We start from the raw sequence: 26,355 nt of genomic DNA, 5'->3' as shown, positions 1-26,355 counted from the left end.
TAACAGACTGGACCACCTAGGTGCCCCTGTGCTGACATATTTAAGAGAGTGTATCTTTTCAGTGTCCTTAAATTTTTTTTAGGAAATGAATGTGTTTCCTATTTATATGTAAGTTTTATGGTCACAAAAATGTAATGAAGATTTTAAAGCACATTTCTAATTTATCAATAGCAATTTGGAGTCCTGAAGATTAGAATGAGAAATTTAAATACTAGGAATCATGTAAAAAATAAATAGATCAACACAGTAATCACCCAGTATCGTACTCTCCTCATTAGTGTGGTGGTTGCAGATTCAAATCTGATACAAGGAATTAGCCTTCTGTAAATCCTGCTCAAGTAAATTCTTGGTTACTCTTCCATGAGTACTCTAGAAATATCTCTCTAGTGGTGACCTAAGAGAAATTAAGTATTCAGTCAGAAAGAAGTGTGTGAAAGGTGTTCCATATGCCCTCCAAAGTTATTCTCAAGAATTTAGAGAGGTGTTCATTATCTTGCTCATACAGGTAAGAAGCCATGACATATTTTAAGGATTTTTTTTTATTCTAGGTTTTTGTTTTTATTTCCCAATTTTGTATTTCACTTTGCTAAATCCGTTTTTTTCCCCATTGTGCACCTGATTTTTCCCCTTGATTCTATAAATATTATAATTAGGGATATTATAATGGGTCTTTTTGGTCATTATAGGTATTCATCAAAGTAATAGATACAAATGACCATCGTCCTCAATTTTCTACATCAAAGTATGAAGTTGTTATTCCTGAAGACACAGTGCCAGAAACAGAAATTCTACAAATCAGTGCTGTGGATAAGGATGAAAAAAACAAGCTCATCTATACACTGCAGAGCAGCATTGATCCGTTGAGTCTCAAGAAATTTCGTCTTGATCCTGCGACAGGCTCTCTCTATACTTCTGAAACACTTGATCATGAAGCCATCCACCAACATGTTCTTACTGTCATGGTACGGCTTTCTTCTCATCCTTTGGCCAGTATTTGGTTTCTGAAAGGTCTCCTGTGTTTAAGAGTGATTTTTAATCCCATATAGGGGAACCACCCCCCCCCCCACCCCCCCACACACACATACACAGGAATGATAATGTATTGAATCTTTCAGGTACGGGATCAAGATGTTCCTGTGAAGCGCAACTTTGCACGGATTATTGTCAATGTCAGTGACACCAATGACCATGCCCCCTGGTTCACAAGTTCCTCCTATGAAGGGAGGGTTTATGAATCTGCAGCTATTGGCTCAGTAGTGTTGCAGGTTACAGCTCTGGACAAGGACAAAGGGAAGAACGCTGAAGTGCTGTACTCGATCGAATCAGGTAATTTTGGAGCTCTCAGTATGTTAACTTTAAAAAGTACATTTCTTTTCTAAAATTCCACATGTAGAAACATTTCTGTGTGTCACTGTAAAAATGGCTGAAATTGATCTTCAGCTACCATTTTACATATTAGGAGAAAGAAGCCTCTTTAGAAAGCAAGGTGAGACTCGTGAGACTCCTACATTCCAGTAAAGAGATTCACATTCTTAGCATGATTCAAGGCTATGAGAAGTCTTGCAGTGAAGAAAACCGGTCCAGTTCCTTATTTCTACAATGTTGTAACCATACGACATTTTCCTCCATAAGACTTGTTAACTCTGAAACATTGTTAGGAAACCACTGGCCTTAGTAATTTAACTTTTAGCCGGGGAGTATTTTCTCTTGGGCAGAGCAGGAAATTCCACGACAAGAGTGCTGGTGTCCTGCCTCTGCTTACCCCTTCCAGGGTTAGTTTTTCTGCCCCTGTCATCCACCTGTTACAGTTGAGTTTCCTTCATGGAATTAGGTTGTTGCAATAGGGCCCAGGGTGGCGATTTGGACTGGAAACGTTGAAAAGCCCAAGGAGCCTGCTGGAATTGGGCAAGGAAGGCCAACTGAACTGTCGGTGTGGACCTTTCTTCTAGGTGTGGCAGGGCAAGAGATCCAGGGTCTTGCTGGTGGACACAAGGAGGATCACCCAGAAATAGTTGTACCAAAGTGAAATATTTTGTTCTCTGTTCTCTTTTATGATGCTATTCGGTCTTTCATTTATTCATTCCATGGGTGCCGCGCTAGGAACTTGATAGGTAGAGGCTGTCACTGCTCCACAAATGTATGTTCATGGCAAAGGAAAGCCCCTGATTGACACAGGGATCTGCTTTAGGGCATATGTTTTGTACTGTCAGAATTCATCTTGCTTTGGAACTTTCCCTCCTTCTGCCAAATACAATGAGTAAGTGATTAAGAATCAAGAAGGCAGCTTCCATTTTTTCCATGTTTCTCAAGGTCATTGTTAGTACAAAGAATATAGTCTCTTTCATTCTTCTCACTCTTTTATAAGTCTGTTCCTCTGCATATTTAGAAATTGTGCATTTCCTAGACATTGGTATTGGTGTAGAGGTATGAATTAACTATAGGTCATATAATCAAAAGCTGGGTACATGGAGAATAATTTTTAAAAAAAATGTGTTTTATGTGGTTAAACTATTTTTACTTCTTAGTATTTTCAAAGCTTCATTTGTTTCCCTGAAAATAACCAAATATAGTCCATTACTTACAAATAAGATCTTGTGTGCTGCTCGTAGTTCAAGGTTAAAAATGTAGTGAGTGCCTTGAACAAAGATGAAGGTTTTTCCACGGGGTCAGAAATTTCGTTGTTAAAAAAACAGTGCATTCCCTTTGTGCATGCCTGCGCACTTCAGTAAAATAATTTTCTCACAGACAAACCGCCTGGGTTTGTGTAGGAGAAAATGTTCAACTTTCCCCTTAGCTTTCACATAATTTTCAACAACTGGGTGGTTAAAGTACGATTCTTGGTGCCTCACTAAAGGCTTGTGCATTCTTTAAATGCTTGCGATGACTGATGGGATTAGTAATTTGGTATTCCAAGAATGAACTGTATCTCCACTCAAACAGTAGATAATACCAAGGGCCTATTTCAGTGTAGCATTTGAACTTCTTAGAAGATGATTTTTATAGATTGGGTAATATAAAAAGTGTGCTCAAAAATTGTAGGCAGCAGCTACTGTTAAAATGCAGAAGAGTGTGTGTGTGAATCTGTTGGAATAGGTGGAAATGTAAAGTGGTCATAACACCTTTCATTTCAGTTACTCATATTCACCTTCTCATTTGTCAGGTTACATTTAATAAAGTTCAGAAAACTAGTTACAAATTCAGGCTGTAACACTGCATGTTTAATTAGCAGCAATTCATTGAGCAAAAAGTTTGGTCTCATTAGGAGTCTTCAGGGAAAAAGGAATTAATTAAAGGATATTTTCAGTAACAACTGACTTCACGTGTTCAGAGACATCAGCGCCCTATTCTGGACCGTGTGGGGTGTGTGTGTTTCTTTCTTTTTTTAAAGTAGATTATTGTAACTTCCAAACTGTCATAATGCCTGGAAATAGAAGATACTCTGTAAATATCCTTATTGACTAGAATTGATTTTCTTCCTCAAACTTAGGTTAAATAGAAGTGCAATTGCAACTGTACGTTTCACACTCGAGGCTGCCATCCTGTTGGGCAGTCAGCGCTTTACTGAGGGTCCACAGCATGTCCACCATAGGAAGAAAGAGATTTCTGTGCATAGCTCTCTGACATTTCTTTTGGGGTATATGTGTGTAATACAGTCATAGCTAATGTGCCCAAATTCACATGTTTGTCCAGATAATTGCCTACTTCAGACACAACAATCTAGGGCTACAAGGAAATCACCAATATCTCCAGCTAAAGCGAATGACTTAAGCCCCCAACCTAGTAAAGAGTTCCACCACTGCCCTATTAATTTCTTGACAAATAACGTGCGTGTATTTCAGCATTTGATGAATTGTACCCATTAGTGGATCAGACGGGCATGTTTAAGCCACTCAGCTGCCCTGCAGTGTTTTTCCACATAAGTATGTTGCTTTCCCATCTGCAAATCTGATGATTCCTTCCATACTGTATATGTATGTCGGAAACCCCCTGTTAACTGGCTAGCTGGGTTCCTGTTTAACCTTCCTATTAAGATACTTCTGGTAGTAATGTTTCTGAATTTTATATACTGATTAAAAAAAAAATTTTTAATGTTTATTTTTGAGAAAGCGTGAGTCGGGGAGGAACAGAGAGAGAGAGAGACACAGAATCCGCAGCAGGCTCCAGGCTCTGAGCTGTCAGCACAGAGCCTGACGTGGGGCTCAAACTCCCTAACCGTGAGATCATGACCTGAGCCAAAGCTGGACGCTCTACCAACTGAGCCACCCAGGTGCCCCTATATACTGATAAAAATTTTTATCAGAAATTTCCATTTAGTATGTGTTGCTTTTGTCAAAATGTACTTCAGAATGTAGTGCTTAATCTAACACGTGGTTGTTGGTAGTGATAGAAGTAAACTGCAGAAAAACAGAACCAAGTAAAAATATAAATATAGTGCTTTGATGAACGTATTAATATTTTTCAGGCTTCTGGTCCACCCATTTGGTATTTAATTTATCTTTCCATCCATGCATAGAAGTTGTGTCATTCATCAAATATTTACATAGGACATAGGATATGTCTCTGTGTGTCAGGCATTCTTTTTAGGCACAGGTGATAAAAGAATGTATAAAACAAGCCATGCTTAAATTGGCCTTACATTCTAGTGGAAGAACGGATAAGAAGGTTGCAATATGTGTTATAAAGAAAAAACAGGATAAGAGAATAAAACAGCCATTCTGATTAGGGAGGTAAAGGAAGGCTTCACCACATTCTCTAAGCAGAAGGGCATTTGGGTAAAACCTGGATGGATGGATGGATGGATGGATGGATGGATGGATGGATGGATGGAGAGAGAAGCAATGATAATAGCTGGGGAAGACTGTTCTAGAAAGAACCCACCAAATACAGTCATCCTGAGATGAGAATGTTCTCGCAGGGATGAGGCGTGAAGAGACAGCAAGGCTGGGAGGGCAGGGAGCGCATTGTGTGGAAAGTAGAGTGTTCTAATACCACCAGCTTGTTTCACTGCAGAGAAAATCTATTCATTCCTCCATGTTGGGCCTTGCATGTTTGAAGCTTTAAGATTTCACTACACCAAATAAGAGAAATGCCAAAGAGAGGATTGAGTATAAAATATGGTAGGTCGGCTCCTTCGTTAGTACAGACTTAGGGAAAGCCCAAGGGGTGGGGATGCAGACCACTGTACAAAGGTTTTCTCAGTCTCCATATTAGTCCAGGCAAACAGTCAGTATTGGAAGGCCTGGGTGGCGCCCAGGTAGGGTGAGAAAGGTCCCTGGAGTTGGGGTGACTGACTAAAGCACAATGAGAGAATCTGGGATTGTTGACTCATACGTTCAGACAGGCAGAAGTTAGGGTCTGTGAGGCGTGGCAAAGGCCTCACGGCTCACCCATTCATGGGCAAGGGTTCAGCTTGGAACTTGGGGCTTGTAAGAAGAGAGCCCGGCCTCTGCCCTGTTGTAGACTATCCCTCATGGCCGTGGGGCCGAGACGTGGAACTGGGCAGGCTTAATGAAAATCAGACCCGGTCTGGCCTCAGAAAAAATTATATTATGGATTTTGGGGAAAAGTGTTAAAGGAAGGAAAGGAAGGCTGTCGGGGAAGTGTTTACTAGTAATGATGTGGAGAAAGGAGTGCTTGGTCAATCCCCCGTTTCTAAATTGCACTACGTGATTCTGGCCTGCGAAGGGCCACACGCGGTTGCAAACCTAGACGAAAACAGAACTTGAAAAAAAACAGTTAAGTGGCAAGTCGGGTTTGTTTTGGGGAAGTGGGATAGTTCATTTGGGGAAAATAAACTCAGTTCCGTGAGGGGGATAATGGATTCGGGACTCACGGATGTGAAACAGAACAGAGACGGAGCGCGTGTAGGTGAATCCAGTCTGAGGACCCTCACACTGCTGTAATCTATCCAAAGAGATCGTAAACTGCTAGACTTCAGTAAGCTGCCGGTGTCTTCAGAAAGATTTCAGTTGATGATACAAAACCTGGACTATTGTGGAGTTGCATTTGCAGCAAAAGGCACCTACAGTGTAGCTGGAAAAGGCCCAAAGCGAACAAGTAAAACCGTCTGTTTTAGAGTTTATCTGTCGGCACTGTTGACGCTTGGGAGCAAAAAATCCTTTGTTGTGGGGCTGCCCTGTGCATTGTAGGATGTTTAACAGCATACTGGATCTCTATCCAATGAAAGTTAGTAGCGCCCTCCCCCTCTAGGTGGTGGTAACTAAAAACGTGTCTAGACATTGTTACATGTCCATCTAGACAAGATCGCCCCCAATTGAGAACCACTGACGTAGAGGGTAGATTGACCTGAAAAAGATTAAGAAGGGAATATTACAGAAATCTTCGAAAGCGACACAGTAGGGCAGGTAAGGCACAAGCTCATTCAACAGTTCCCTGGATATTTAAAATAAGGGACAGCTCTCTTGAACCTTGTTAAATTTTCTTGGTGAATCGAAGTCTTCCTTTTCATAATGAGTAAGAGTCTTGAAAACTTGCAAGTGATAAATGCTGAAAGTAGAAGTATGTTCAAAGGATTTTTGAGGGACCTTTGGAAAATTATTAACTGCCCTACAAAAGGATAACCTTCTACAACATATTCCTGGTTCAGGTGACAGCAAGTGAGTTCTGGCTTTTCCTAGAGTAATATTTCTTGTGTTTCTTGCTTTTCATAACTTACAAAACTCTGAAAAGTCTGCCTCATCATTTTAGGTGGATAAAAATGAAGTGAGTTCTATTCAAATGTTGATCACCCCTGAATTTCTGTATAATTACAGAATAATCACTTTTAAAGATTAAAAAAAAGTTTGTGTATCTCCAGCTATTACTTGTATTGGTCCTTGCATTTTTCTGTAACATGTTTTTACCCCCTCTCCTCCTAGGAAACATTGGAAATTCTTTTACCATTGATCCCATCTTGGGCTTAATAAAAACTGCCAAAGAATTAGATCGAAATAGCCAAGTGGAATATGACTTAATGGTGAAAGCTACCGATAAAGGGAATCCACCAATGAGTGAAATAACTTCTGTGCATGTCTTTGTGACAATTGCTGACAATGCCTCTCCTAAGTTTACATCAAAAGAATATTCTGTTGAAATCAGCGAAACTGTCGGCATTGGGAGTTTTGTCGGAATGGTTACAGCGCAGAGTCAGTCGTCAGTGGTGTATGAAATAAAAGATGGAAATGTAGCTGATGCTTTTGATATTAATCCACATTCTGGAAGTATCGTCACTCAGAAAGCCCTGGATTTTGAAACGTTGCCCATTTACACATTGATAATACAAGGAACTAACATGGCTGGTTTGTCTACTAACACAAGTGTTTTAGTGCATCTACAGGATGAAAATGACAACTTGCCAGTCTTCATGCAGGCAGAATATACGGGACTCGTTAGCGAATCAGCTTCAACTAACAGCGTGGTCCTAACAGACAAAAATGTCCCATTAGTGATTCGAGCAACTGATGCTGATAAAGAATCAAATGCTCTGCTTGTGTATCACATTGTTGAACCATCTATACACAAATATTTTGCTATTGACTCTAGCACTGGTGCTATTCATACGGTACTGAGTTTGGACTATGAAGAAACAAGTACTTTTCACTTCACCGTACAAGTGCATGACATGGGGACACCACGTTTATTTGCTGAGTATGCAGCTAATGTGACTATACGTGTAATAGACATTAACGATTGCCCTCCTGTGTTCTCCAAATCATTATATGAAGCATCTCTTTTATTGCCAACATACAGAGGAGTAAAAGTCATCACGGTAAATGCTACGGATGCTGATTCAAGTGCATTCTCACAGTTGATGTACTCTATCACCGAGGGCAACATTGGGGAGAAGTTTTTTATGGACCACAAGACTGGTACTATAACTGTACAAAACACAACTCAGCTAAGAAGCCGCTATGAGTTAACCGTTAGAGCTTCTGATGGCAGATTTGTAAGCTTTACCTCTGTAAAAATTAATGTGAAAGAAAGCAAAGAAAGCCAACTGAAGTTTACCCAAGATTTCTACTCTGCAGTAGTGAAAGAGAATTCCACTGAAGCCAGAACATTAGCTGTCATTACTGCCATTGGGAACCCAATCAACGAGCCTTTGTTTTACCATATCCTCAACCCAGATCGCAGATTTAAAATAAGCCAGACTTCAGGAGTTCTGTCAACCACTGGCATACCATTTGATCGTGAACAGCAGGAGGCATTTGATGTGGTGGTAGAAGTGACCCAAGAACACAAGCCTTCAGCGGTGGCCCATGTCATTGTCAAGGTCAACATAGAAGACCAAAATGACAATGCACCAGTGTTTGTCAACCTTCCTTACTATGCTGTTGTTAAAGTGGATACCGTGGTGGGCCACGTTATTCGCTACGTTACCGCCGTTGATAGAGACAGTGGCAGAAATGGAGAAGTGCATTACTACCTTAAAGAGCATCACGAGCATTTTCAGATCGGATCCTCAGGTGAAATTTCACTGAAAAAGCAGTTTGAACCTGACACCTTAAATAAAGAATATCTTGTCACAGTGGTTGCAAAAGACGGAGGAGACCCAGCGTTTTCGGCTGAAGTGATAGTTCCGATCACTGTTATGAATAAAGCCATGCCTGTGTTTGAAAAACCTTTCTACAGCGCAGAGGTTCCAGAGAATATCCAGATGCACAGTCCGGTTGTCCACGTACAAGCCAACAGTCCAGAAGGGTTGAAAGTGTTCTACAGCATCACGGATGGAGATCCTTTCAGCCAGTTTACTGTTAACTTCAACACTGGAGTTATTAATGTCATAGCCCCTCTGGACTTCGAGTCCCACCCGGCTTATAAACTGAGCATACGAGCAACCGACTCCTTGACCGGTGCTCATGCTGAAGTATTTGTTGACATTATAGTGGAAGACATCAACGATAACCCTCCTGTGTTTGGTCAGCAGTCTTATGCCGCAACCCTGTCCGAGGCAGCTGTCATCGGCACGTCTGTCGTTCAAGTCAGAGCGACAGATTCTGATTCAGAACCAAATAGGGGAATTTCGTACCATATGTTTGGGAACCATAGCAAGAGTCATGATCATTTTCACATAGACAGCAGCACCGGCCTCATTTCGCTAGTCCGAACTTTGGATTACGAGCAGTTCCAGCAGCACAAGATTTTTGTAAGGGCTCTGGACGGTGGCATGCCCCCCCTGAGCAGTGATGTGGTTGTGACAGTGGATGTCACGGACCTCAATGACAATCCGCCACTGTTTGACCAACAGATCTATGAAGCCAAAATCAGCGAACACGCCATGCATGGGCATTTCGTGACCTGTGTGAAAGCATATGATGCAGACAGCTCAGACATAGACAGGTTGGACTATTCCATTCTCTCTGGCAATGATCATAAGAATTTTGTCATTGACGGTGAAACGGGGATCGTCACACTCTCAAACGTGCGTCGGCACACCTTGAAGCCATTTTATAGTCTTAACGTTTCTGTTTCTGATGGAGTTTTTAGGAGTTCAGCTCAGGTTCAGGTAACTGTAATTGGAGGCAATCTGCACAGTCCTGTTTTTCTTCAGAGCGAATATGAAGTGGAGTTAGCTGAAAATGCTCCCTTACACACGCTGGTGATCGAGGTCAAAGCAACTGATGGGGATTCTGGTATTTACGGTCACATTACTTACCATATTGTAAATGACTTTGCCAAAGACAGATTTTACACAAATGACAGAGGACAGATATTTACTTTGGAGAAACTTGATCGAGAAACTCCAGCAGAGAAAGTAATCTCAGTTCGTTTAATGGCTAAGGATGCCGGTGGAAAAGTTGCTTTCTGCACCATTAATGTCATCCTTACAGATGACAATGATAATGCACCCCAGTTTCGAGCAACCAAGTATGAAGTGGACATTGGGTCCAGTGCTCCCAAAGGGACATCCGTCATTAAAGTTCTTGCAAGTGATGCCGATGAGGGATCCAATGCCGATGTCACCTATGCCATTGAAGCAGATTCTGAAAGTGTCAAGGAGAATTTGGAAATTAACAAACTATCTGGCATAATTACTACAAAAGAAAGCTTAATTGGCTTAGAAAATGAGTTCTTCACTTTCTTTGTGAGAGCTGTGGATAGTGGGTCTCCGTCAAGGGAATCTGTGGTTCCTGTCTATGTTAAAATACTTCCACCAGAAATACAACTTCCAAAATTTTCGGAACCGTTTTATACCTATACGGTTTCAGAAGACATGCCTATTGGAACAGAGATAGACCTCATCCGAGCAGAACATAGTGGGACCGTTCTTTATAGCCTAATCAAAGGGAACACTCCTGAAAGTAACAGGGATGAGTTCTTTGTGATTGACAGACAGAGCGGCAGACTGAAACTTGAAAAGAGTCTTGATCACGAAACGACTAAGTGGTACCAGTTTTCCATACTTGCCAGGTGCGCTCATGAGGACTACGAGGTGGTGGCATCTGTAGATGTTAGCATCCAAGTGAAAGATGCAAATGATAACAGCCCTGTGTTAGAGTCTAACCCGTATGAGGCTTTTATTGTTGAAAACCTGCCAGGGGGGAGTAGAGTCATCCAGGCCAGGGCATCTGATCTGGATTCAGGAACCAATGGCCAAGTCATGTACAGTCTAGATCAGTCACAAAGTGTGGAAGTCATCGAATCTTTTGCCATTAACATGGAGACAGGCTGGATTACGACCCTCAAGGAACTTGACCATGAAGAGAGAGACCATTACCAGATTAAAGTGGTTGCATCGGATCATGGTGAAAAGATCCAGCTCTCCTCCACGGCCATCGTGGATGTTACTGTCACCGACGTCAACGACAGCCCCCCACGGTTCACGGCAGAGATATACAAAGGGACCGTGAGCGAAGATGACCCACCAGGCGGTGTCATCGCCATCTTGAGTACCACAGATGCCGATTCTGAAGAAATTAATAGACAAGTTACATATTACATAACAGGTAAAACATTGAAGCAAAATGGTTTAAGTTAAACATAAATCGGATTAGAGGTATACATTTTGAAATACAGTGTTTTAGGGAGATCGGGAGTTAAAGGGATGATTTTAATTAAGTAAGCCTAAAATAAGTAGAAATAACATCTGTTAAGCTACATTGAAGAGGCTAACAGTTGTCATTAGACTATTTTTGTTTTGAATGTTTATTTTTGCTAGTGAGAGCGTGAAAGCGGGGGAGGGGCAGAAAGAGAGAGGATCTGAAGCAGGCTCCAGGCTCTGAGCTGTCAGCACAGAGCCCAACACGAGGCTTGAACTCCCGAACCGTGAGATCATGACCCAAGCCGAAGTTGGAGTCTTAGCCAACTGAGCTACCCAGGCACACCCCTGGACTGTTTTTGATTTTTATGACTCATTCTGTTGAACCTAGCAAATGATAAATATGTATAACAACTATATTTTCCATATAGGGTAACGTATTGTTTAGTAGGCTTTTATGTTTTCTTTAGCTTAATGCTGTGTTTCAGTACACATTTTAATGCCTTGATGTTTTGGTGGTGGTGGGAGTAACTGGGAAAGTTAATAAGCCAAATTTAAATGTAGTAATTTTAAAAAAAAAAACCCTTAATTCTTTTAAACCATAACACTAAATGTATTTATGTCTCCTGTCACTTAGATCTTTACTTATTTCAGCCAATTTGTCCTCTTCCTCCATTGATTTAATAGGAGGAGATCCTTTGGGACAGTTTGCTATTGAAAATATACAGAATGAATGGAAGGTGTTTGTGAAGAAACCTCTGGACAGGGAAAAAAGGGACAATTATCTTCTGACTATCACAGCAACCGATGGGACCTTCTCCTCAAAAGCCATAGTTGAAGTGAAAGTTCTTGATGCAAATGACAACAGTCCAGTCTGTGAAAAGGTAGGCGGTTCTTTCTTTGTGTATTACGAATTTGGATTTCTTTCTGAACCTTTCATTCGGACTCTCCTGTGGCGCTGGCTGTAATTCAGATGCGTTTCGTATGATAGCCGGTGAGCATTTAAGCAGAGGTGAGTGTTGAGTGGGGCAAGAGTTGGATCAGCTCCAGAACTATTTCGGGAAATGCTCATTCACAGATGCTGTAAATTACAGACAAGGTTGCAGTTATGTTTAACTCTAAAAATGCTTTGTGAAGATTTCATTCCCCTTATTGGGGGCTGAGCCTATTTCGGGGGCACTGGCTGTTCTACACGAGGTCTGTGAGGGTGCTCTGCAGCTCCGGGGCCCGTTGAATATGAGAACACATACACCAAGAAGGAGCCGTTCCCATCCAAGGCTGCGGTGGGAGGACCGGGGCAGGAGTGCTCCCGGGGAGGGGCGGGGGTGTCAGCCTTTGGGAGGTGGTGATTAGATCGGCAGAGGAGTTGGGACTCCGTCCCAGAGAAGAGAGGACCTCGGAACCCGTTGTGTTTGGAAGGTGGAGCTGCCGTGAGCCAAGAGTTCCTTACAGAAGACATGTTCGTTCGGTAGGGTCGTGTACACTTGGATGAGCGTGAGTGAGAGCACGGGGTGGAGGCGGCCAAAGGCACGAAGGGACAAAAGACGGTGCAGAGCGCAAGCTGGTGCCCGTGGTGCCGCCTGCGGGTGACGACATGGCAGTCGTGTGATGTCGGGATTGACTGCCATTTCCTACAGAAGCGAGTGGGAGAAAGACCCAGATAGAAGCCTGGGGTGGGGTTGGCTTAAGAGGAAGCATGTTGTGGTCTGTATTGGACTCATTAAGTGTAGGGTCACGGGACATCCAGTCGAATCGGTTTTGTAGACGTTTAGAGACGGTGAGATTGAAGATGGGCAGGGATGCAAACTTGGCCGTTTCTTTGGATGACGGACAATGGAATCCATCCGAGAGGATGATCACGAAAAGGGACAAAGAGTACCTGTGGGTATTTCCTCTCCTAGGGAGAAGGGAGGAGGAAGCAGAGGTGGGGGGAGGAGACCCCTACCAGGGCAGTGTTACTCAGAGGGCAGGAGCCGAGGATTTTTAGGAGGCAGGACAGCAAATGGGGGTTTGGCTGCTGAACAGATGATGGAGCTGTGGAAGCGAACTGTGGGACTCTGAGCGTGGCTTGGAGACGGAGGGCTCGGCATCATGATGCGGACAGGTGCCTGGTTGCAGGGAGGGCGCGTGTCAGTAGGCACATAGATTCGCCCACCGAAGAAAGAGGAGAGTCTGAGGAAGGAAGAAGAGTGGTAGATGAAGGGAAGGCTGGGGAAGAGAGCGGGAAGACGGTCTGGAAGAGGAACAGAGGAGATGAGCAGTGTCACAGCTGTGGCAAGGGACAGAGCTGTTCTCAGGGAAATAGAGCACAGTCAGCAGGGAAGGGAGCTTCAGAGGAGGGAGGACTTCATTCCCATCCATGTCTCTACTTTTTGGCAACAGTATCGTGTACAGCTGGGGGGGGGGGGGGGGGTGGCGTCTGTGTGTGTCGTACAGAAAATAAGTGTGTGCGTCTTATTGTGTTTTTCTTTTAAACACTCGCACATTACTTGGATATGATGCGCTGTCATCTTTGAGAATAATAAAATTAAGATATTAGCTCATTTGAAATCATCAGTGTTGCAAAGTATCCTGTTTCATGAGTCATAAAGTGTAGTTCATCTAGAATTGAGCTCATCTTAAGAAAAAAAAAACCAGAATCTTACCTGTTAGTCTTGTGTGTTGGTTGATTGCATGGATTTCTAATGAGTTGGAACTGGAAAGAAGTGTTGATTATGTTTGGGTTCAGTCAGATGGGAAGGGCGGGGGCTGGGTAACAGAAGAGTCCTGGCCATGGTGTCGCTTGCACTCACCCTAGTGACCTGGGGGAATCTTTGTTTTCTCCATGACATGAGGATCACGTCTGTCTCCACTGCAGTCACCTGGCTCTGTGTTAGGAAAGATTGCAAATAATAACTTCCTGTATTGAAAATAGACAGGATGTAACAGGCATTGACTCACCAATTTTCAGATATATATGGAATGCTACTATGTTCACTCATAAGAATTTAAGTTAAACATGAAACCAACTTAAAGACACAAAGTATTCAGAATTCTGTAGGTTAAATGTCAGATCAGACTCTTTCATTGATACAGAGGAATTACCTGTGACGTGACTCCTTTTTGTTTTAAATATGTTTTATAAGAAAAATCGGTTTCAAAAGCTCCTCGGATTTTTAAATTCTGTCATTTCCCACATTTTCTGTGACCAAAGTTAAATGATTATTTTTTCTGTTATTCCCTTGGCAGTCATGTTAACGCTTAATGTTTTACGTTCGTGGTATTCAAAATCTTTGTAGAGCTTATATTCGGAAACGATTCCAGAAGATGCCTTTCCTGGGAAGCTGATCATGCAGGTGTCTGCTACAGATGCAGATATCCGCTCCAATGCTGAAATTACTTACACATTATTTGGTCCAGGGGCAGAAAAGTTCAAACTAAATCCAGACACAGGTAAGATGGGGTTTGGGGCAAAATTAACCATGTTCCAGCAAAGTCATATCAGATATAGGTGGTCTTAGGTCACATGTAAAATTTGAAATTATATCCCATTCCTTGAAAATTTACTCTGATGCCACAAAATTGGCATCTTTTAGAATTAGAAATCTACACAGCAATTTAGTGTGTAAAATTTGGGATAAGATAAAAAAAAATTGACAACAATATCACCTACTTGAACCCAGAATTTAAAATTTAGTTTTTAATAGTAACTTAAAAAAAAACTCCATAATTGGGCACCTGGGTAGCTCAGTCGGTTGAGCGTCCGACTCGAGCTCAGGTCATGATCTCACAGTTCGTGAGTTCAAGCCCCGTGCTGGGCTCTGACTGACAGCCCAGAGCCTGGAGCCTGCTTCGGATTCTGTGTCTCCCTCTCTCTCTGCCCCTCCCCTGCTCATGCTCTGTCTCTGTCTCAAAAATGAATAAACATTTAAAAAAAAACACACAACTCCATAATTTAAGTATATCTCAAACTTTGTGCTTTATCTGTTTTGTATATAGTTTTCTTGAATATGTGGCCATAAATTAATAATTTAGCATATTCATTAAATGATGAATGGTATTCTGTTCATCTTTATATCTTTAAGACTGTTAGATTGTTTTCTCTCTTACAGTTTGTATTTTGTTAATATCAGGAGTCCAAGTAACAGTTTTCTGGGAGTTCCACCCCCCAGAACTGATTGTAAACCTATGAATCTATAAGTCAATTTAAAAATATTTTAAATTTGGTAAATGGGTAGCTTTTTTTTTTTTTTTTAAAGCTAGCTCCCAGCAGGGTTTGGAAACCTGGATCTCAGTGTGCTCCTGCAGCCGTTGACTCTATAGCATTGATAAAATTGCTGCTCCAAAATTTTGTCATTGTAAGACGGAAAGGGGAAGAAATAGATGTGCATTTGCAGCTCACACCTTAAATTTCAAGTGAATCCACTTTTTTGTTTGTTTTCAGGTGAACTGAAAACATTAGCCCCCCTTGATCGTGAGGAGCAAGCAGTTTATAACCTGCTCGTCAAGGCCACAGATGGAGGGGGTAGATTCTGTCAAGCCAGTATTGTGCTCACATTAGAAGATGTGAATGATAACGCCCCTGAATTCTCCGCCGATCCGTACGCCATCACCGTGTTCGAGAACACAGAGCCTGGGACGCTGTTGACTAGGGTCCAGGCCACGGACGCAGATGCAGGTACCGTCCAGCTGATGCTGTTGGCTTCAGACTGTGCTCTGAGATCTTAGGAACCTCATCCCCAATTCGGTCTCCTTTGACTTACTGACCTTATGCATATTGATTAACTCACTGTTGTATTTTTTAATTCCTCAGCATTAAAAATGGAATGAAATCTTTAGGGTAATGAATTCATTTTTTATTCACGTTTGAAGTCTCAAAATTGTGCCCCGTGCACGTACCATTGTAAGACATCTGTGGTGTCCCTAAAATTACGGTCGGAGACTGTATTACCTGATCTTCCTATCCAATTGAATTAATCAGTGAAGTGTTATTTTATGAATAAACCATTAGTGACGTAGAGATTTTAATGTGGAGACAGAGCAGCAAATGTTACACTGCTGTAGTTTTATAAACCTTTCACAATTTTTATGGAGAATATAATAGTCTAGGATACATATTTATAATCTTTCGATAGAGAAAACAATTTCTTAAGTCATACTAATACTGAAGAATTGAAGCAATAACAAAAGTACCACTTTTCAAATAAATCTTTGACACTGAGGCTAAATCATAGATTTCATTTTAAAAGACCTGCTGGGTACTGCAGGACCGTATGCTGTAGAATTTAGTCTTAAAAAGCCAGGTAACTATGGAATTGTATTTGTTTTAGGTTAGTAAGTTGTCAGTGAAAATGTTTGCTTTTTAAAGATCAGAGTCCTAGGAACGTCTCAGTAACGAGTGTTCGCATTTTCCTTTTAAAACATGCTACACGTTTTTTCAAAAAATAATTTAAATTTCTTGAAATCAAACACTCTGACGTGATGTCGTCTGTCAACAGGACTGAATCGGAAGATCTCCTACTCGCTGGTGAACTCTGCTGACGGGCAGTTCTCCATTAATGAATTCTCCGGAATCCTTCAGTTAGAAAAGCCCTTGGACCGAGAAGTGCGGGCCGTGTACACCCTTACTCTGAAAGCCGTAGACCAGGGTTTGCCGAGGAGGCTGACGGCTACCGGCACTGTTGTGGTGTCCGTCTTGGATATAAATGACAACCCCCCTGTGTTTGAATACCGTGAGTACGGTGCCACCGTGTCTGAGGACATTCTTCTCGGCACAGAAGTTCTCCAGGTGTATGCGGCCAGTCGGGATATCGAAGCGAATGCGGAAATCACCTACTCAATAATAAGTGGAAACGAACACGGAAAATTCAGCATAGACTCCAAAACAGGTAACCTGCCCTGAAAATGAGAAGAAGGCCTTTATTCTGCCAAAAAAGGCGAGATGGCCCAGCACGTAAGGCAGTACAGAGTGCCAGCTCGTAGATCGGCAGTAGATCCTTTAAAAAGATGAAGGTTCTAAGTGCCTTCGGCGTTTAAGCAGGGAAATGAAAGCACACTCCAGGAATTCAGTCGAGATGTCCGACGCATTACATGAGTAAAGATCAAGAGTGGGAGGTGGTGGAGGGTCTTGCGTGATGGCTCCATTACGAGTCTCCATATTGAGTCCACGTGAAGTAGCTTCTTAAGGGAAACCATAGTTTCCACCTCTTGGATCCTAGTCTCTGTAGGAGGCATCTGATAATTCATTAAAATTGACGTCTTCATACGCTAGGTATGTAGAATAGCCGAAGTACTTTGAATCGCAATGAATAACTATCCACAAGGTCAAGAGTTGCAGGAGGTATTGACTCCTGCTCCATACACGCTTTTGTCGTCTTGTTAACCTGTGGTCTAAGCTGTTCGAATGTTGTACAAAGTCACTCCTTTCAAACTGTATTTAATTGAGTGTGACTATTTCAGATGAGGAGCAGGTGTGTGTTGATGGGATTTTAAAACGTAGTTTTAATGCATACTGTAGAATTATTACTTTTAGGGCTTTTTAATAGGACAGACTGTAAGGAAACGAAAGGTGTTAAAGGAATCGTTAAATCAAAAAGATTTGATTTTATCTTTTATTTTTAAAAATTTACATCCAAATTAGCATACAGTGCAACAGTGATTTCAGGAGTAGATTCCTTAGTGCCCCTTAACCATTTAGCCCATCCCCCTTCCCACACCCCCTCCACTAACCCTCAGTTTGTTCTCCATATTTATGAGTCTCTTCTGTTTTGTCCCCCTCCCTGTTTTTATATTGTTTTTGGTTCCCTTCCCTTATGTTCGTCTGTTTTGTCTCTTAAAGTCTTCATATGAGTGAAGTCATATGATTTTTGTCTTTCTCTAATTTCATTTAGCACAATACCCTCCAGTTCCATCCACGTAGTTGCATGCGGCAAGATTTCATTCTTTGGATTGCCGAGTAATACTCCATTGTATATATGTATACCACATTTTCTTTATCCATTCATCCCTCGATGGACATTTGGGCTCTTTCCATACTTTGGCTATTGTTGATAGTGCTGCCATTAACATGGAGGTGCATGTGTCTCTTCAAAACAGCACACCTGTATCCCGTGGATAAATGCCTAGCAGTGCAATTGCTGGGTCGTAGGATAGTTCTATTTTTAATTTGTTGAGGAACCTCCATAGTGTTTTCCAGAGTGCACCAGCTTATATTCCCAAAAAAGAGATTTTTTTTTTTTAAATGATAGGATGTAAATAGTTATTCTGGAGATATAAAACAAGATACACACTTCTATAAAAGAAAAACAATGAGGAAAATATAAGCCAACAAGTAGAATTCTCATGTTTCCTTTTTATTGTACTGTAGTGGCATCCATAGTAAACTATGGTTTAGAAAAAAGAAGAAATATAATTTTCTAGTGGAATGTGGGTAGTATTGACTGGGAAAGCAATTTATGTATCACAGAGAAATAAATAAGGATCTAGGAATAGGCAAATTCATAACTTTTAATTGCTGAATGAAGAAATTAGAAAACACATATAAATGATAGGGGCGCCTGGGTGGCTGAGTCCGTTAAACGTCTGATTTCGGCTCAGGTCACGAACTCAGTTTTTGAGTTCAAACACCACGTTGGGCTCTGTGCTGACAGCTCAGAGCCTGGCACCTGCTTCGGATTCTGTCTCTCTCTGCCCCTCCTCTGCTGGTGCTCTCTCTCAAGAATAAACAAACATTAAAAAATATATATATATATATATAAATGATAAATGTTTGAAGTAGAAATTAGAAATGGTTTGTTTAAAAGTTTCGATTTCAGTCACAGTAGGAGAAAGTGGTGGCATTTTAAAGTAATGAAAGTCATTTTGATTTTCTGTGCAGGGGCCATCTTTATCATTGAGAACCTGGATTATGAAAGCTCTCATGAATATTACCTGACTGTAGAGGCCACTGACGGGGGGACACCTTCATTAAGTGATGTGGCCACTGTGAGCATTAACGTAACCGATGTCAATGACAACTCCCCTGTGTTCAGCCAAGACACCTACACAGCAGTGATCAGCGAAGATGCCGTCCTTGAGCAGTCTGTCATCACGGTGTGTATTTCCTCCCCTACCGTGTTCTTCTGGATCTTTGCAAGAAATTTCAGGAAGACCGATTCAGTTTTTGTTGTGGCCTTAACTCGAAAATAATTGGAAGGAAGATGGGGAAATGTCTTTTGTTACCCTAGTCAATAACTGACTCTATTATAAATGATTGCCTTATAATAGCTAGTTATTGATGGCAGAAAAGCTTGCTTCATAGACCCCTTCCTCAGCTGTCTCCTAAGTAGGAGCATGATGTCTTCTAGGTGATGGCTGACGATGCTGATGGACCTTCGAACAGCCACATCCGCTATTCAATTACAGATGGCAATCAAGGAAGTCCGTTTACAATTGACCCTGCCCGGGGAGAAGTAAAAGTGACCAGGCTTCTCGACCGGGAAACAGTACGTGCAAAACTTTGGCTTAAATTGTTTACAGATTACCAAGTCGGTAAATAGAAGCTCCTTGTCCACTTAATGGGAGGCACCAGAAGGGTACAACCAACCTTGTTCTCAGGCAGTGAGAAGTAAGATACAAATACTGGAAAAGCAGTTTCAGTACGAAAATCTCTAGAACAGAAGAGATGTGTTTCATACTGATAGAAGTTTGCATAACAAAAGTTCATGTTCAGGAAGAAACTACTATCGGCTCTGGTGTTTGGAGGCACTTCATGGAGCTAGAAGCTGGGTTTTCAGTAATGGCAGACTCAGAAAGCCATAGTTGTGGAGAGGCGAGTCGCCGTGAGGAACCGCATGAACAGAGACGTGGAAGACGTGGCAAGTACTTAGGTGATCATACTAGATTGTGTTGGAGTAGAGGAGTCCTGGTGAGAAGTGAGGGACGCGTGCTAGGACGGGGTTCTAGGAACAGAGCAGAGGTTCACGCTGGCTGCTGCAGGCACAGGGAGCCGCTGAGTATTGGTGAGCCCGGGAGCGACTCGCCGAGGTGACTGTGCGGGTGAGCACCACGGTAGGCCTGAGTGGGGTGTAACATTGTGAGCCACCGGGCAGGTAGGAAGCCCAGGGCCCGGGGCTCCGCGGTGAGACACCGAGAGGCTGATTGGGAAGTGCCGTGACGCGCGAGCAGACAGATGCAGAAGCTTCGTGAAGGAGGCCTTAGAATCTGTGAAGCTGAGACACGGCCCCGCGTAGGAAGCGGTGGTGGCCAAGATGCCGGCTCCCCTCCACCTTGCTGTAATGGGGTGGTGCCCTCCGAGAGAAACGGAGCATTGTGAGGCCGCGGAAGCCTAGCGCCGGGAGAGGTTGTGGCGTGTGGTTTTTGACGTTGTTTTAGAGGAGAGTGACGTACGTAAGTAGAAATACTCAGTCAGGATTCAGAGAGTTTACTCAAACTTCAGAAACTTGAAAGCCAGGAACACGGAGATGGCACAGGCCTCGGGAGAGGATTGTGGAGGCAGTCCGAGGTGATTAGATAAATGCGAGCAACTGACGAGAGGAAAGCCAGGCGGAAGTTCTGTCCCTCATGCGTCTCTCCGTCCCTCTGCTAACACTCACAGGCAGGGAGCTGCCTAGGGAGGTCATGAAGTGAGGAAGTGCAAAGATAGGACGCTGCTGATCAGAGAGTCTAGTTTCAGAACAGTAACAGGTAAAGGGAAGATTAGAGGGATTTGGGGAAATAGTGATGAGCTACCTCCTGAAAGGCCGAAATCTTTCATTCCTTCTCTGACCTGTTGCTTTTGAGCCGAGACTTCCCAAGAGTTTAGGAAGCATGACTGGTTAGCCTTCCGGCTGCTGTACTGCTGGGCCGAACAAATCTAGGACTTGTGACCGGTGCGCTTGTCCGCTCCTTTAATGCGCTAACGTCCGACAGGAGCCCACAGAGGAGATGGCGCGTGCGCCCCAGGCCATTTGCCCTTCTCTGTTGGGCATCCTTTAGGACTAAGAGTCGGCAGAACATCCGCTGGGGATTTAGCCCCCTTTCTGGCTTCTTCCACCTCTCATTCTGGGAGCAGAGAGCTTAACAGGGGACTGCCCTAGAACAGAATCTACCTCACTCGATACAGCTTCTTTTGACGAGGTCAGTTTGTCCTGAGAGAGTCAGACAGCTGGCTGCAGGCCACGTGTAAAAGCGATGGGGGAGGGTGATCTGGAGCGTCCTGGGGTGTTGAAGAGGGGCTGCGACAGCTCCCCTCTGCTTCTGGCTGACGGTCCCATTTAGGCCTTAGAGGAGGCGGCTGCCCCTGTCGCGCACGCTCCGTCGTGTAGCTCTTCACGGCGCGCCTGTCTGTAGCTTGGGGAGTCGCCCACATCCAGGGCAGCACGCGGCAGGGGATGACGGTCGCCCAGATCTGCCCTTGTGGGTGGTCGGCAGTCTGCTTCCGATGGAGCCCCGTTCTCGGGCCTCGTGAAGTGGACACGTGTTCTGTCTTGTCCCGGGAAAGATTTCAGGTTACACACTCACAGTCCAGGCTTCTGATAACGGCAGTCCGCCCAGGGTCAACACGACTACCGTGAATATCGACGTGTCAGACGTCAACGACAACGCTCCGGTCTTCTCCAAGGGAAACTACAGTGTCATTATCCAGGTAACCTTGGGGCGCTGACAGTTTGTCGGGCACATTCCTTTTGAAAGGAGCTCACGCATTGGCTTCTTTCTTTTCCAAAGAGTACTTTTAGGAAAATGAGAAGAGTAAATGAGGCGGGTCTCCATCAGTACTAAGATGAGCATTTTCAAGGTGCAACCAAGCTTTTCTCTCTTTTTTTTGTACTTTGGTTTTTAAGACATTCTCACTAGCTTGGTCCTTAATCTTGTTTTCTGCTGGCTTTTTTTTTTTTTTTTTTTTTTTTTGATTTTGAGAGCGAGCGAGTGCTCGCGCACACAAGTTGGGGAGGGGCAGACAGGGAGAGAGAGAATTCCAAGGAGGTTCCATGCTGGCTGTGCACAGCCTGACAAGGGCTTGAACACAGTAACCGTGAGATCACGACCTGAGCTGAAATCAGACACTTAACCGACTGAGCCACGCAGGCGCCCCCATCTGCCCGCCGGTTTCTGAGAGGCATCAGAGAATCGACTCCACCTCTTCTCCTTTCCTCCTCCCCCATTCCACCCTTCTTCCACTCCTGCTACCCACACATCCTTTCTTCTCACACATTCCCTCCCCTCCAGCCCTGTCCAAATCCCCACCTTCCCCCCTCATCCCCTCTTTCCTTCCCGTCAATGCCCACCGCAACACCCCCCCCCCCCCCCCGGCACCTTCCTGTCAAATGGAGCCGCAGTGAGACGTTGTTTTCCGTATACTCATTTTATAGAAAACTTGCCTGTGTCTCTTGCCATGTAGATTGGGTTTTATTACAAGTCGTGTGCGTTTTGGTTCTCTTCCGTGCAGGAAAATAAGCCCGTGGGTTTCAGCGTACTGCAGCTGGTAGTGACCGACAGGGACTCCTCGCATAACGGCCCACCCTTCTTCTTTACCGTTGTGAGTGGGAATGACGATGGAGTGTTTGAAGTGAACCAGCAAGGGGTCCTTCTCACATCAGCTGCCATAAAGAGGAAGGTGAAAGATCATTACCTACTGCATGTGAAGGTATGAAGGTCTTCAGGATTTTATATTGTGGATTTCTAGAGAAGGGTTCCTTTGCTGGCTCTAGAAATAAAATGAGTACAATTGTGGGGTTTTGTTCTGTGGTGGTTTTTTTTTTCCTTCTTTTCGCCATTCCTTTTTTCTTTTAAATGTGTATGTATTTTTGAGAGAGAGAGAGAGAGGGCACGAGCCATCCAAGGGGGGAGGGGCAGAGAGGGAGGGAGATAGGATCTGAAGCAGGCTCCAGGCTCTGAGCTGTCAGCCCAGAGGCCGAGGTAGGGCTTGAACTCACAAACTGTGAGATCGTGACCTGAGCCGAAGGGAGACACTCGAACTGCCTGAGCCACCCAGGTGCCCTCTTACCTTCGTTTTTATCCCACTGTACTTTGCGGGGCCCATATATCCACTTGGTTACTTTATCATAGACGTTAATGGAGCTCACCTCCCTTACAAATTCATGAATGGGCTGTAAAGAAGTATTTATTCTTGTCCTTCATAGGCTTCTTGTTTAGAAGTATTTCATGGTAACTTTTTAAAACTTGAGTGAGGGAAGCCAAATTTTTGTTAAGAAGTTAACGATGCCCTATAGACCAAGGTGTTGTGTTTTTGGTTTTAATTTCCTCCTAGGTGGCCGATAACGGAAAGCCTCAGTTGTCATCTTTGACGTATATTGACATTCGGGTCATTGAGGAGAGTGTCTATCCGCCTGCAATCTTGCCACTAGAGATTTTCATTACTGCTTTTGGAGAGGAATACTCAGGCGGTGTCATCGGGAAGGTTCACGCAACAGACCAGGACGTGTATGACACTTTAAGCTATAGTCTTGATCCGCAGATGGGCAACCTCTTCTCTGTTTCCAGCACAGGGGGTAAGCTGATAGCACACAGAAAGCTAGATGTAGGGCAGTACCTTCTCAATGTCAGCGTAACCGATGGGAAATTCACGACGGTGGCGGACATCACGGTGCACATCAGACAGATAACCCAGGAGATGCTGAACCACACCGTCGCCGTCCGCTTCGCCAACCTCACTCCGGAAGAATTCGTTGGTGACTACTGGCGCAACTTCCAGCGAGCTTTGCGGAACATCCTGGGTGTGAGGAGGAGTGACGTCCAGATCGTTAGTTTGCAGCCCTCTGAACCCCATCCACATCTGGATGTCTTGCTTTTCGTAGAGAAATCAGGGAGTGCCCAGGTTTCAACCAAACTGCTTCTGCACAAGATCAATTCTTCTGTGACTGATCTCGAGGAAATCATGGGTGTTAGGATACTGGACGTGTTCCAGAAGCTCTGTGCAGGGCTGGACTGCCCGTGGAAGTTCTGTGATGAAAAGGTGACCGTGGATGAGAACGTTATGTCAACGCACAGCACGGCCAGACTGAGTTTCGTGACTCCCCGCCACCACAGGACAGCTGTGTGTCTCTGCCAAGGTAACGCACATAAGTCGGGAAACAGGCGGTACGGATCATTTCTCGTGCAGCCTTTGAAGGCTACACACGAATCGTTTTCTTGAATTTCGTGAAGTTCCTGTTAATGGGCTTTCCCCCCTCTCCTGTCTCTTCTTTTGGTGTTGTTTTTTACAGAGGGAAGATGCCCAGTTGTCCATCATGGATGTGAAGACAGTCCATGCCCTGAGGGATCTGAATGTATCGCTGATCCCAGAGAGGAGAAATACGCCTGTGTCTGCCCGGGTGGCAAGTTTGGTCAGTGCCCAGGTGAGAGTTCAGTGATGAGGGGTGCTTCCGTTTGAAAAAGTCACTTCCAGTGTTCCTTGCCATTGTTTTTGTTTTTTTTGTTGTTGTTGTTGTTGTTAGCTTTGGTAAATGTTGTCAAGTGCGTTTATAATAACAAGTCAAGGGTATGGATGAGTAAGGAGGAGCAGTAGTAACTTCTTCCACAGAACTCACCCGAATTAACGGCGATGCTCTTTCTTCTTCATCATCGTGCTCATGTAAACATACAGTCCCATATGTGCACATTCATTGTGCTTTTTTTTGTTTCACATTCCCTTTAAGAATAGTTACCGTATCTCATATAGTCTACTGCTTGCTTTTCCCCGTTTAATGTATGTTATGGGCATCTTTCCAGGTCATTGCACGTAAACCTAATGCTTCTGAATGGCTCTACCATGATTTATTCAACATTTTCCTTATTCATAGAGCTTGAGGTTCTTAAGATGTTTCCTTGTGTTAAAAAAGAATCCTTTTCTGCACTTAATCGTGGTGAGGCTTTGACTAATGTATACAAGTGTTGAATCATTCTGTGGCAGTTCTGAAACTAATGTAACATTGTATGTTAATTATACTTCACTTTTTACAAAAGCACTTGTATCCATACAGCCTTATTTATTGGTGCTTTCTTTTCTAAAACAAGGATTTACTACGTCATTTTTAATTTTTAATTTTTAAATATACCATTTTTAATTTTAAAATATACCATTATGTTAGTTTCCCAGAAAGTTATACCAATTCCTTTCTTGCAGTCATGTGTGACCGTTTCACTCCCCATTTTCTTGGCAATGCAAGGTTTTCAATTAAAAAACAAATTCCTTCATCCAGTGGGCAAGAAATGATATCTAGTTAGTTTAGTGTGGATTTCTCCAGCCTTTTTGTGAATGTTTTGTTTTCTTTTTATTCCTGGTAGCATTTCCTCTCCGGGACTGTTCACAGTCTTTGCTAGTTTGTCCAGCTTATCTGTCTGGTTTTTGTTTCAGTGTATACATCACTCTGTGTGCTGTGAGCATGAACATTATCTCCAACCCACTGTCTGTCTATTACTGTCTATTGTTTACAGTATCTTTTGTCACTTTGAAATACAACTTTTGTCTGTTCAGTATAATTTTTACATAACCGGCTGGAGAGTGATGTTATTTTCATTATTTTTGGAGACTGGGAATTAGATCTTGCTTGCAAAGTTTCCCCAAACCGTGTGAGGCTGTGTAAATATTTTCCTGAGTTGTCTTCTAATAATTTTATACTGAACATTTTTATATTTATTTTTTTACATACGTATTTTTTGAAGTTTATTTTGACAGAGTCCACGCGTGTGCGTGCATGTGTCGGGGAGGGGCAGAGAGAGAGGGAGAGAGAATCCCAAGCAGGTTCCACACTGTGTAGAGCCCAACGTGAGGCTTGAACTCATGAACTGTGAGATCATGACCTGAGCTGAAATCAAGAGTTGGACACTGAACCAAGCCACTCGTGAACATTTTTATATTTAGACCTCTCATTATTTTAGAACTCCTTCCTCACTGATACAGTAGTCTAATTCTCTTCCAAAAAGAGACCCAGGGGTGCTGTGCTTTTTATTAAAGCAAATTGACATTTTCCATCAGATTGAACTTTATAATGTTGTAACCTTAAATAAAAACTTGGATCAGTGTTGGGGGGAAATCTCCCTTTTAAAGATATGCTTCAGCTTGGTTCTGATTTATGTTTTCCTCTTTGTGATTCACAGGGAGTTCATCTGTAACATTTACTGGAAACAGCTTTGTGAAATACCGTCTAATGGAAAACGAAAACAGATTGGAGATGAAACTGACCATGAGGCTCAGAACGTACTCTGCTCACGCAGTTGTGATGTACGCTCGCGGGACGGACTACAGCATCTTGGAGGTACGTTTTTGAACCTCACGTTATGGAAGACTTAAAAATACAAAATTCCCGTTTTGTTTCTATGGTCCATTTTTGAAAAAACAATTAAAGGAAATGGTTTTATTCCACACTTAAATGGTCTCTTGATACTTCTAAGTTTTAGACTTTGTGGGCCAAAAAGCTCCT

The 26,355-nt window shown here is 43.1% G+C and overlaps 1 protein-coding gene across 4 annotated transcripts in view; it reads left to right on the top strand.

The window, feature by feature from the left end:
- Nucleotides 1–26,355, top strand: part of FAT1 (FAT atypical cadherin 1) — a 133,762-nt gene that overhangs the window by 94,391 nt on the left and 13,016 nt on the right. For all 4 annotated transcript variants that reach the window (XR_007151514.1, XM_047855608.1, XM_047855609.1 and 1 more), the window contains exons 8-21: nt 687–962; nt 1,116–1,326; nt 6,879–10,946; nt 11,666–11,862; nt 14,257–14,410; nt 15,402–15,635; nt 16,456–16,845; nt 18,834–19,048; nt 19,303–19,440; nt 21,438–21,581; nt 22,383–22,580; nt 23,205–24,006; nt 24,160–24,291; nt 26,033–26,190. Coding sequence is in view for 3 of the 4 variants with exons in the window: in XM_047855608.1 (XP_047711564.1) it covers nt 687–962; nt 1,116–1,326; nt 6,879–10,946; nt 11,666–11,862; nt 14,257–14,410; nt 15,402–15,635; nt 16,456–16,845; nt 18,834–19,048; nt 19,303–19,440; nt 21,438–21,581; nt 22,383–22,580; nt 23,205–24,006; nt 24,160–24,291; nt 26,033–26,190 (7,317 nt within the window). In the remaining variant the exon portion in view is untranslated. The remainder of the gene's footprint in view (nt 1–686; nt 963–1,115; nt 1,327–6,878; nt 10,947–11,665; nt 11,863–14,256; nt 14,411–15,401; nt 15,636–16,455; nt 16,846–18,833; nt 19,049–19,302; nt 19,441–21,437; nt 21,582–22,382; nt 22,581–23,204; nt 24,007–24,159; nt 24,292–26,032; nt 26,191–26,355) is intronic.

The sequence above is a fragment of the Prionailurus viverrinus genome, chromosome B1 (assembly GCF_022837055.1).
Source record: "Prionailurus viverrinus isolate Anna chromosome B1, UM_Priviv_1.0, whole genome shotgun sequence".
Taxonomy (NCBI): Eukaryota; Metazoa; Chordata; class Mammalia; order Carnivora; family Felidae; genus Prionailurus; species Prionailurus viverrinus.
This window is presented reverse-complemented; position numbering and strand designations above follow the sequence as displayed.